At 45.4% G+C, this 12,818-nt stretch overlaps 1 protein-coding gene across 6 annotated transcripts in view; it reads left to right on the top strand.

Annotated features, from left to right (window-relative positions):
- Positions 1–2,673: 2,673 nt before the first annotated feature.
- The window catches only part of PBX1 (PBX homeobox 1), a 217,676-nt gene continuing 207,531 nt past the window's right edge, over positions 2,674–12,818 (top strand). For 2 of the 6 annotated variants that reach the window (XM_033151347.1, XM_033151346.1), the window contains exons 1-2: positions 2,675–2,920; positions 6,327–6,400. In XM_033151347.1, coding sequence (XP_033007238.1) covers positions 2,730–2,920; positions 6,327–6,400 — 265 coding nt within the window. In that variant the 5' untranslated portion in view covers positions 2,675–2,729. Of the gene's footprint in view, positions 2,921–6,326; positions 6,401–12,818 lie in introns of all 6 variants that reach the window. The other 4 variants (XM_033151348.1, XM_033151350.1, XM_033151349.1 and 1 more) reach the window with 3 other exon arrangements.

Below are 12,818 nucleotides of genomic sequence, written 5' to 3'. Positions count from 1 at the left end.
GCAGCACACGGATGGGGTGCTGCCGCCGCTTTTTTCGGCGGGGGGGGGTCGACCAGCGAGGGGGGGGTGTCACGCTTGTCACCCCCTCCTCGCTGGTCACCCCCCCGCCACAAAAAACCGCGGGGGGGGGCGGGGAAAGCCTGGAAAGGAAGCAGAGTAGGCGCGTTTAAGCGCCGCTCTGCTTCTTTTCCAGGCTTTCCGCCCGGTTTTTTTCGGCGGGGGGGGGGCCGACCAGCGAGGGGGGGTCACGCTTGTCACCCCCTCCTCGCTGGTTACCCCCCCGCCGGAAAAAACCGCGGGGGGGGGCGGGGAAAGCCTGGAAAGGAAGCAGAGTAGGCGCGTTTAAGCGCCGCTCTGCTTCTTTTCCAGGCTTTCCGCCCGCTTTTTTTCGGCGGGGGGGGGGCCGACCAGCGAGGGGGGGGTCACGCTTGTCACCCCCTCCTCGCTGGTCACCCCCCCCGCCGAAAAAAACCGCGGGGGGGCGGGGAAAGCCTGGAAAGGAAGCAGAGTAGGCGCGTTTAAGCGCCGCTCTGCTTCTTTTCCAGGCTTTCCGCCCGCTTTTTTTCGGCGGGGGGGGGCCGACCAGCGAGGGGGGGTCACGCTTGTCACCCCCTCCTCGCTGGTCACCCCCCCCCGCCGAAAAAAAACCGCGGGGGGGCGGGGAAAGCCTGGAAAGGAAGCAGAGTAGGCGCGTTTAAGCGCCGCTCTGCTTCTTTTCCAGGCTTTCCGCCCGCTTTTTTCGGCGGGGGGGGGGCCGACCAGCGAGGGGGGGTCACGCTTGTCACTCCCTCCTCGCTGGTCACCCCCCCCGCCGAAAAAAAACCGTGGGGGGGGGGCGGGGAAAGCCTGGAAAGGAAGCAGAGCAGGCGCGTTTAAGCGCCGCTCTGCTTCTTTTCCAGGCTTTCCCCGCCCCCCCCCCGCGGTTTTTTTCGGCGGGGGGGGGGCCGACCAGCGAGGTGGGGGTCACCCTTGTCACCCCCTCCTCGCTGGTCACCACCCCCTGCCGAAAAAAAGCCTCGGAAAGGGGGAAATCCCCCCTTTCTGCATACACGCGCGGCGTGACGTCATGATGACGTCACGACGCACGCGTCGTGCCCCTCCCCCAGGGGGGTGCCTCTGCGCTGCCGCCGCCCCCAGCAGCGCAGAGGCTAGCGACGCCACTGACGTTTGGTAAAGGCTGTTCTCCAACTAGAGCGCTCACAGGCCAGTGTTTCCCAGTTGTCGGTGTTTATACTACTTTTCTTTAGATTTGCCTTGGGAGACTCCTTCCAATTTTAAGGTAGAGTAGTTGCTTTGGGAGACAACAATCTGGCATCCGAACAACATGACCAGCCCAATGAAGTTGATTTTGAAGACACTGGGGATCTTGGCTTCTTCCAGTACACTGGCATTAGTAAAATTCTCCGGAGACACCGTTGATGGAACCTTTCGAAGAGTTGGAGGTGGCGTTTCAGTGTGGTCCATATTTCACAAGCATACAGTAATGTTGGTGTTACAGGTAGGTAGCCGTGTTGGTCTGCCATAGTCAAAACAAAATAAAAAATAAAAAAATCCTTCCAGTAGCACCTTAGAGACCAACTAAGTTTGTTCTTGGTATGAGCTGAAGAAGTGTGCATGCACACGAAAGATCATACCAAGAACAAACTTAGTTGGTCTCTAAGGTGCTACTGGAAGGATTTTTTTTATTTTGTTTTGAGTAAAGTTGGTAGTACAATAGCTTTGCAAACAAGCATTTTGGTTTCCCTGCGAATGTCCCGGTCCTCAAACACCAGCAGCAGCAGCAACATCCCCTGGAAGGGGCGCCCGGGCATCGCCTTCTGTACTCTGCCTCTGTCCAGGGAAGCCCCACGCGCGGGCGCGCGGCAGCAGCCCAGCCCGTCGCCTTGGCCCCGCCCACGCTCCCTCCCTCTCGCGGCGCCTTCCCCCGCTTGCCTCTTTAAGGGCCGGAGCCTCCCGCGCGCGCGGCCCAACTCTGAGCTCGCTGAGTGACAGGCAAGCCGCCGCGGGGGGGGGGGGGGTGATGGGCGGGGCCGGCGACGCCGAAGCGAGCGGTGGGAGGCGCCGTCGCCTTCCGCCGGCGGCCAATGAGGGCTCAGAGGGCGGGCCTCGTCGGCTCCTCCCCCTGGCTCCTCCCCCTGGCTCCTCGCTCCCTCCCTCCCTCCCTCCTTCCCTCGCTCGCCTGGCGGCGCCTTCCCCGTGTCAGTTCGCGGAGTCCGGAGCCGGAGCCTGAAACAAAAGCGGGAGGCAGCGGCGGCGGCGGCGGAGGGGCTCCTGCGAGTTCGCCCGGGAGAGGCGCGGAGAAGGCGGGGAGGCGCGCGACGGAGAGACCGGCGTCGTCGTCTTCCGAGAGAGGGGAGCGTCCGTGAGGGAAACTTTCTCTGCGTTTCCTTTCTCCTCACGCGGAGGCTCCGTCAGCGGGAGGCGAGAGACCCCGGCGGGGAGGAGACGAGGGAGCCGGACCGGCCTCCTGCTCCAGGGCTCCCGGGAGGAGGGCTCGCCTCAGCCGCCTCAGCCGCTGCTTCCGGAAGGCGGCTCCGCGGGCACCGCCGCCGCCGCCGGATAACGCCGCTCTTTCTTTCCCCCGCCCGAAAACAACCGGAGAAGCCGACCGGGCGGGCGGGCGGTTGCTCGGTGGTCCCCTTCGCCGAGAAGGGGGCGAAGGCGGGCGGGCAAGCAAGCAAGCGGGCAGGCAAGGGGCCGCCGGCCGCGCCTCTCGGGAGCGGGGCGCGATGGATGATCAGCCCCGTCTGATGCACTCGCACGCCGGCGTGGGCATGGCCGGCCACCCGGGCCTGTCCCAGCACATGCAGGACGGGGCCGGGGGCGCCGAAGGCGAGGGGGGCCGCAAGCAAGACATCGGGGACATTTTGCAGCAGATCATGACCATCACAGACCAGAGTTTGGACGAGGCGCAGGCCAGGTGAGCCATTCCTCCCCCTCGTCGCCACTATTATCATTAGGAGCGTCATTATTATTATTATTATTGTTACACCACATTTCTTTTCGCGGCAGGATCCTGGTCCTCTAAAAGCCTGACTCTCTCTGTGCAGCAAACAAAAAGTATAGCTCTCGAGGAAAAGCAACATCCCGACTGGGTGCCTTCTGTGGAGTAACATGCCAGAATGGAATATTTAAGTGTACAGTATATAGGTGTAATTTCTAGTGGCGTGAGGGTATGTGCAAATGTTTAGCGAGAGAGGGCTGCTGCTCTTCTGCTCTTTTTCTTTCTTTCTTTCTTTTTTGACAAGTTAGGTAGGGCTGAATTGGCTCCTTTGGTCGCCTTGTGTAGCTGCACCTTTCCATCTGTGTTTTCAAGAGCTGAAATGCTGGAGCAGCCACTTTCTTTGGCCAAAAGACCGAAATCTTGTCCTTCTCTTAGCTGAGCTAATTCAGTGTCTTAGGTGCTAGGCTCCTCCATTCCTGTCGGCTGAGCGGGGCACTGAATGGAACTCATCGGTGAATGTCACACCAAAAATTATTTGGAAGACCTTTTAAACTTTTTAAACATTAGTTTTATAGATCCGTTTTGAAGGGATCTGGTGACCTGAACTCTGTTTTTGAATTAGGGAAAAGGAACAGCCGTAAAAGGCCTTGTTTGCTGTACTGCAAACTTGGTTACTCCGAGTTCATTGCCACTACCGTTCTCGCAATCCAAGGAAGTTAAACTCACTTAATTCCATTTAAATCGGTGGGCTTGTTCATAGTCGATGCATCTAGGATTGTGGCCCTTGTGTACGAAAAGGGCACATTTTCCTGCCCTCTTGTATTGGTGAATGTTGTGCTGCAACTGGAGCCTTGTGGCCGTTTGTTTGTGTGTAAAGACACAAACAGGTTTTTTGTTGCTAAAATAATGAGTTGAACGTATTAGCTGAGCACAGAGGCTCATAGAGTCTAGCCACTAAATGCCGCTTCACATACAAACATACAGATTTCATTCACAGATTGTGCTTTCCATGTTGGAAATGGCATGAAATCTATGTATGTGTGTGACAATTGCACATGAGTATATATCATTAATCACACATAACATTTGGCAATCTACACTTATATTTCATGTTACCCATAACAAGTATGTTTCAATTGTTGATTTTATCACAGAAGCCAACATGCCGTTTTGTGCCTCACACAGCTGAATTCTGGGGCAGGGTGTAGTATTTTAAAATAATAATAATTATTGTTACACAAATTTTGAAATATATAATATTTTTTATTTGGATGATTAAATGGTCTCATTGGTCAATATTGTGTGCACATTTGAAATTTTAAATACAATGCTTCTTAAAAAGAAACATGCTAGTTAAATAGACTCTGGAATGCTTGCACAACACTCTTAACATAAATCTACAAAATCATTATTGAAGTTGGAAATGAATACATGGATTTACAGAAAAGAAGAATGGACAAGAAGGAAAAATAGCAAAACAAAAGAAGAAAAAGTTGCCTAGTGACCACTAGAATTTTATTACCTGAAGAAAAGCTTCTAGTACTTCACCTGCATTTTGTATCTTGCAGTTACCACAGAGATTTTCATTCTCAGCTGGCGTAGACAGCATCCGTGTGTCCCTCAAAAGCTACACACATTACTAAATAGCTTTGCAGCTACTATCTTGGTACTTAATCCAAAAGGTCTTAAAAAACAAAACAAAAAAAACACCTAGAATGAAAAATGCCAGTTGTATAAAACGCTTTTTGTAAATACTTGGCCTTGATGAGGAATAGCTTCTGTTGAACGATGCTTCCCAGTACTGCCATTAGACAAAGGGGGAAGAAGCTGCTTCTGAAAGTTTAAGTTTATGTTTGGTGAAATGTTTTTTTGTGTGTAAAGATCTATATACTGCACTAATTAAATTGGAAATCAATACAAATGTAAGGATTCTTTTTATAGCCAGTTACTCTTTACACACTCCTTTAGCCGCTCTGCTAGCGGGTCCCTTTAGTAAAGCAGCTGTAGAAAGCAGTTTGTGCATTTCAGTTTTTCCTATGATTTTTAATTATATATCTCTCTATAAGGAATTGTAGAGATGTTGCAGTGATGACAAGGCTGTGAAAATGTGGCTGTGATCTTTTCAATGTTATTTTACTCATCTTTGTGCTCGGCCAAAAAATATTTTGGAGGCAGAAAGAAGGTTTTGTGAACCAGATGCTCATACAGAGGGAGCCCAACTGTGAGAAGAAGAGAGGCAGGAACCTCAGGCAGTGATATGGGGTGCCATTTAAGGGGCAGGCCCCTTAAAATGATGGGAGCTGTCCAAAGTCTTCACAAGCCTTGTGAAGGAGACTTTCCTAGTGGGTTGTATCCTATATTAATCAGTGGAATGAGGGGGCTTCCTTAGATTTTTCTGCCTGAGGCACCAAAACACTCACATACTTATGTCAGCTTCATTCAAAAACCCATTTTGCAACAGATGCTGGATGAAATTACTCCTTTTGTACATGACAACAAATCTTTACAAAGTGATTGTTTCTAATATTTAAGAAATTCTATTTCTTAGACATAAACAATCTGAGCACCTGCTAGAACATGAAACTAATCAGCCTTATAAACAACAACTTGCTGGACCTCCAAGAAAAGAGGAGACATAGAAAGATCCATTCGCATTCTGGCCACTTGTGTAAATGCTAAAGTAGCAAGGTTTTTTGTGTGTCATTCTGATTCATGTATCAGAGTGTTTATGAGATTTCTTTTGGGAAGCCGACTGATTCTAACACCTTCAAATAAGCAAGTAGAGCATAAAGGTAATAAGAGAATGGAAGTAATTATTTTCCCTCCCTCCCCATTGCATGTGTGCTTTCCCCTGGCAGTGCATTACTGCATTTCTGTGCTCTTTTCAACTCAATGGCTAAAATTTCTGTACATCGGCTTTCCGTGTTGAAGGACCTTGTTTATACAGTGGCATCTGCACAATGAATTGAACCACATGGGTGAATAAAATAACAACATTCCCTACACTGCCACGAGATGGTGGTTCAGAAGGTGATTAATAAATTGAGTGTAATAATAATAATATTTGAAAAAGATCTTCATTGGACTTATGAATGGCTTATACATATTCCTATCATTGACCTACTAATAGCTTGGCCAGTAAACATGGTTTATGAAAGCTGCTGAAATACTGCTATCAGACAGTTCCCTAAGCGGGTGGTATTTGTATTGCCATATACGTTGGACAATCACCAAACTGGTGTCCCGTCAATATAAAACTGTAAGCTGTTTTTCACCCTTGCATAATTTTCAGTGATGACTTAACTTTCAATATTTCTGCCTAAAACATTTTTAAGGCCTCTATGGTGCACTCTAAATATAAACTGTTTTGATCTTGTTGCAGAAAACATGCTTTAAACTGCCACAGAATGAAGCCAGCACTTTTTAATGTTTTGTGTGAAATCAAAGAAAAAACAGGTAAGGAGAACCGTATAGTCTTGCACCCTTTCCCTCTTTTCCTGCCTTTCACATTTCATGTATTTCTAAAAAACAAACAAAAGGAAACTTGTTTCGGTTTAAATATTTTATTTAAAGGGGAAAGAAGCTATTGTTTTATGCTTTGGAGAATGCAATCTCCTATCACATAAATGTCTAAATAGCACAACGAAGTCATTTGTGTGCCTACAATTCAGGGAATATTTCTTTCTGGGCACTATATGCCTCATTACTTTTTTAAATATTACATTAGTTGAAAACAACCCATAACCGGATTATTTCAGCTGCAATTCTTATATCTTTTTTTGAAAGGGAACATTTGCCTTAAGATTTTAAGAGCTACTGTAAAATACATGGTTCCTAATGTGGAAAACACACGGAAAAGCCTTCATTTGGCATACATTGAGTCCAGGTAATGCACACGTAGACACTCAAAGAGGGCAGTGTGGGTGTGTACACCACATACACATCTATAGATATGAGATTGTTGGCTGTTTAAGGATCTTGTTACTTTTATATCAAATAGTAGTTTTTTGGGTTCCAAAGGTGCTAATGGCATGAGGTTGTTGATTCGTTCTGTGTTTCCCACTTCGCAGGCCTCCTGCCGTGCACTAATACACTTATAAAATGTCTCAGGGGGGCATTTAAATTTTAAAAGCAACAATTAAAAATAGCTGTCATCAATCAAGGGTGATCTTAAACAGCAGATGCTCAGAGAAGAGTGTTCAGTGACATGCAACACTTATTTATTTCAATTTTCAAATGGTCTTCGGAAGGGGAAATCCTGACTTACACCTTAGCCCACAGGAAAAGGTAGCTGGGAAGGCCACTGCTGAGTTTCAGCTCTTGAGTCGGCTGCTCAGTTGATGTGTGTTGCAAACTATCTACTACTCCACACGCTCCCTCCCCCCCCCCTCCGCTTTTTTCCTAACAAGGATGTAACAGTCAGTAATTCAGATCTCAATCATATAAGTAAGGGGTATGACATGAATGAAAGTGACAACAAATATGATTGCAAACTCACTTGATATACATTGAAAAGTGATGCATAAAAGGGAAAGCAGCTTTCAGAAAATGTCTATGTGCCTTTAAACTATGGGTGACTATGTTTCATCGTGTGAACAGCTGAGTGAAATGGGATTATTTGACTCCAGCAATCTATATAAGATGACTAAGGAGGTCCTTTGTTAAATCTTGTTTGTGCAGCTTGTAACCTAGACAAAGCACCTAGCATTGGCATTCAAGCCTCTAAAGCCCTTAAGGCTGCGAAGCCGAATGCTGACCTTCTTTAGAAGCCATTCATTATGTGGCTCTTATAATATAATGTAAAGAGGTCTCTGAGGTCTTTCTATAATGTGATGTAATGCTGCTTGAATATATAAGTTTAATAACAAGAACATCTGAATCTTCTTATCCTTTTCTGTTACTCTTATGTGTTTTCTCTCTCTCTTAAAAAAATACTTTACATTGTCCCCTGTTTTCATATTCTCTTATTTAATTCATTGGGATTTTTTGTCTCTTGTGTGGCAATCTTCGTAATTGATTTCTGCCCTGATCTGAAATTGAAGTGCTTATGAAGTGGTAGCAGATGGTTAGTGAAAACTGAACCTCTTTAGAACCCTTCTTCCCAGTCTAATATTTGGAGAGACTGGGATTTGGAGGAAGGTGAGAAAATCCGACTTTCACTACCAGTGGGCTAATTCTGGTTGTATTACTGGCACAACCAGTGAGCAGCAGCTTGTTCAGCACAGAGGGCCACATTAGAAATATTGTCAGCTGGAGGGGTGCAACTAATTTGCATACTATTTGCATGTCATTGTTATAATCTCTGTACCATTTGAACCTTGCATAATCAGCACCTGCAGTTGAAATATCTCTTAGACTTATTCTTGCTAAGACATTTTTGCACGTACAAATGGGGAACATTTGAATGGATCATTGCCAAATAGGGAGATGCCTGGAGTCTTCGGAATCGTAAATTTTGTGTTGAATTTCTCTCTCTGTTTGTACCTGATACTTTTGCATTTTTGCCATTACGTTTTCAAAAATTATCTCTGCATACACGGGAACAGGAAGCTGGGGGGTGGGGGGGGGGAAGAGATCCTATAATTCTCAGTTTTATAATAATGCTGCCTGTTCAGAAGTGTTTGGGGAGATAGGGAAGGACTGGATGTTGATTGTAGATTGTAAATTGTCCACCTGACCTGCTGCTCTGATGCACTGTGTGTGTGGTTGCATACAAAAAACAAGTCATATGTAGGTTTTTCTTTTTCTTAATGCTTATTGTTGTTGTTAGAGGTGTTTGTGTGTTTTAAGCAAGCTTACTCCTGCTGGGTATACCCAAACAACCATGCATTCACACACCTATATCCAAAGCATTGAGAATTGACGTGTGAGTGGTTGTGGTTGTGCTCTTTAGCACTTTCAGTATAAAGCAATGCAGCCCAAGGGGTGGGGGTTGTGGGTTCTGGCCTCAGGAATATTCCAGGCTGACATTTACATGCTGGATGCATTCTATGCAGTTGCTTAATTCAAAGTATACCTTCTCCTGACTTTCAGTGTTTTGACTAGTAAGTGCTAAGGGGCTGGATTGCTTGACAGGCACCTGGGCACTTTTTAACATTTTTACAATATTTAGCTGATTGAAATTATTTTCTGGGTGAAAGGAGGGATTGAAATTATTTTCTGGGTGAAAGGATAGTTCCCTCCTCGTGCACTCATAATGCCAGTGCCCCATGGCAAAATTTCTGGTTACGGGTTTACTATAAGTTTTGTAATTTAAAACCAAACTGTCATGCTAAAGAAATTGGGGAAGAAATTCCATAAGCTGCCGGTCAGAAAGGAAAGAAGCAGTGCAACAGAGGAGAGTAATACAACTGATTCTGTCATAATCTTCTTCCAACAAAGATTGAAAGGGAAAACGTACTGATAGATCAAAATCTCACTCTGCTGAAATCATTTGCAGCTTCTACTTGGTGTCTCTGTGTTTTTAGTGTTCATCTCTTTTCACTCCTGGTGTTCCAGTGTTCTGAAATGGGCATTCACTTTTCTACTACTTGATTTAAGTGACTCCAGAGTCTGCTGGAGACTTTACCACCATCCCTCGCAACAGTGCGGCTAATATTTCACAGTGTTAACATTGCCGGAACAAACCTAAAGTGTCTATAAACGTTGTAAAAAGAGGTCATCTTTACTGGCCAAAGAGATCCCCCTTGTCTGCTGATGTTTCAATTTATTTTAAAGGAAAGGATTTATGGATGCTTTTTATGTAAGCTTGAGGTATAATACGTTGAGATGTATGAAATCTGAGCATGTTTATTTAAAAAGAAGATAGAAAGCAAGATTTAGTTTTGATGTAATGGGAGGGAAACAAATTTTGTTTACATGTTTCTCTGGATTGAATATGTACTTTTTTGGCAGGAAGAGAGTACAGTTGCGTAATGAAGAATTGAGTTGTGAGGCCAGCTTATAGTGATTAATTGACTATTTAATATTTTATTTGCAAAATGTGACAGATTTCAGAGTTACTGTAATTTTAACTTGGGGATTGTTTTGTAGAGCATGGTAAGTGTGAAGTTTAAAAGTCAACTATCTGCATCATCAGAATTTCTGAGAATGAATGAGAGCTGGTGTCCTTTAATTGCACAGAAGGTGTTAAAGAGACTTCAGTCGTGTCATTTAGCATAGGTTTCTTTCTCTGATGTAGAAGGGCAACACAGGATCATTACCCAGTTTTGATGCCTCATTCATTCCTTCTTGTGAACTGTCTTTATTATTTAATTTTGCTTTCCAAGATCAGTTTTGGGATATAACTATCTTCCCTTGTGATTTTTTTTTAAAGGAAAAAATCTGTTAAACTTTCCAAAGGGAAAACTGAATTGTTGCACTGCAAGACTATATTAATAAAATGGAAACAAATGTAAAGTTTTTAAACATGAGGATCAGAGTTCAGAGTTTAGAATTTGAGGAAATCTGAAGATAATCTTGAGTTTTGAAATCTTGATTATGTGTATTTAATTTCATTTAATTGCTTACCCCATCCATGTTTAAGTGGTTAAAATGTGTACACTTTATTCATGTTTTCAGCATTAAGATACTATTTTTTTCCTATACAGTAAAACATACTAAAAATATTTATAGGCAGCCTTGACCAGTTCTTTAACTGTTAAGGAATAGTTTATTGCTCTCTCACGCTCACCACCAATATACACTACAAATATCTTCTGCTCTCATCCTGTACAATTATATCTGCTGCAAAGTTAACAGATATTTTGAGGAGGAACAGGTTCTTCCTTTCTTTTTCTTTCTTTCTGTATCCCACCACAGTACTACATTCTTTATTTTCTTTATAAATTCTTAGGTTGGATTTCACTTATGACACGTTTGTTGTTGTTTCTGCCTGTCACTTAAAATACATAGTGATTTTGAATTATTATTATTTTTGGTTACAGATTTAGCTTTATACAGAAACCAAATTCTCCCTGGCTGCACTCTTTTTTTCCTTTAGTGTCCAGCCTTTGTCTTGTGTCCAACCTTCTTGAGCTTTGCTGCTGAGCTTTGTGTTGATGTTCTCTTTAAAAATGATATGATGATCTAGCTAAAATTAAGCATCTAAGTCTCATTATACTTTCATGGGAGCCATGGAACTAATTCTGTTAACAGCAGAGGCTTACACTGTGGTAGCCCAAGAAAGAAATGAAGACTTATTTGTGCTGGGAACTGTACAAATGCATTGGAAGGGAGAACCTTGCCTTTTATGCACCTGGTGTTTTGAACTGTACCTCTTACCTTGGTGCCAGAAGATATGTAATGGGGAGAGCATTCCACAAGTGGGGGGCCACTGCAGAAAAGGCCTATTTTCATGTTGCCACGCTCTGGACCTCTCGTGGAGGAGGCATTCAAAGACGTGCCTCAGATGATGATTGCAGGCTCCAGATTGGTTCAAATGGGGAGAGTTGGTCCTTGAAGTATTGCGGTCCTGAGCTGTTTAAGGCTTTATAGGTAAAAACCAGCACTTTGAATGGGGCCTGGAAACTAACTGACAGCCAGCATCCATGTAATATGCTCATGCCATCTTTCCCCAGTGAGCATCATAGCTGCTGAATTTTGCACAGGCAATGGCAGTGCCTTCCACAGCACATGAAGGCAACTTGCTAGCTTAGTGGGTGCAGGACAGGCTTTGTAGCATAGGTTGCTCTGACGGTTCCCTTCCCCTCAGTGTCTGCTGCCTGAGGCAACCTCCTTACTCAGCCTAATGGTAGAGCCAGTCATGTTGCCAGGTGGAACATGATTAAATTAGTTGGGACTTGGCATTTTTAATGAATTGAAAGAGCCATCTCAGGCAGCAAATCCCAGATTTCCTGTCTCCATATTTGTGTGCAGCTGTTAGGTGCAGAAAATGTCCGGTACTGAAATTAACACAGAAACAGGGCTGAGGGGAGGGGAGAAGTCAAATAGAACTCATATACTTTGTTTTTGATGTGCATTCATTGATGTGTATGGTGATATGACTGACACACACCACCAAATTTGTAGTGTGCAGGTGTAGCGTCAAAATATTCAGTTTGAATTTGGAAGGGGCTTATGGAGACAACTGCTTCAACTTTTACCCACACCCACATTGCCACACCACAAAGTCGAACTGAAAGTATGTGAGTAAGTGTGGATCAGGGCTGTGCAATGTCTGGTTTTCAACACTGTGATATATCAGCAGTTAAAACATCACAATATTATGATATATTACCATTGGAGATTGGGTGTGCGGATGAGGGAAGGAGCAGCCACAGAGGTCACAAGGGTGGGGGGCATGGAGATTGGGCATGTGGGTGGGCGAAGGAGTGTGGAAATCAGGTTGGGGGTCACACTGGAGCCCACTCATCTGTGAGACCCCTCGTGTTGGGAAGGCGAAGTCCTTCCACTCCTCCCTAGACAGAAAAAGGGAGAAGGAAGAATCAGCCCAACTGCAATTCATGCTTGGGGTGGAGAGTTGGAAAGTGGAGGAGCGAGCTGCTGAAACAGCCCCCTCTGCTTCCCTTCCCACGGGGTGGGAAGGGCGGCAGGCTGAGGGTGAGCCACAGTGAAGCGGCCGGAGAGGGAAGTCATGGAGCAGGATATCACAGTTATGGGGGGGGCAGGCACTGAGTCTGGGAGTGAGATAGCCTTGCTATTGGATGTGCAGTTGCGGGGTTTGAGACATGTGCTTGTGGGGAAAGGGTTGTACCATTGCTTCACAAACCCAAGCCCGGATGTCCTCCACCCCCAGTCCCACCCCTCCTGGTTGGTTGTGTGCAAAAGTGCTAAGATGCCCGCAGGGGTGTTTGGGACTGGGTGTCCATGTGCTCTTTCTCCCTCCCTCCCTTTTAACCGCTGCCACCAACCAGTCTGTCTGGTATTTACTTCA

Source organism: Lacerta agilis, chromosome 6 (assembly GCF_009819535.1).
Source record: "Lacerta agilis isolate rLacAgi1 chromosome 6, rLacAgi1.pri, whole genome shotgun sequence".
Lineage (NCBI taxonomy): Eukaryota > Metazoa > Chordata > Lepidosauria > Squamata > Lacertidae > Lacerta > Lacerta agilis.
The sequence above is the reverse complement of the archived record's forward strand: the minus strand, read 5'-3'. Positions and strand labels throughout refer to the sequence as shown.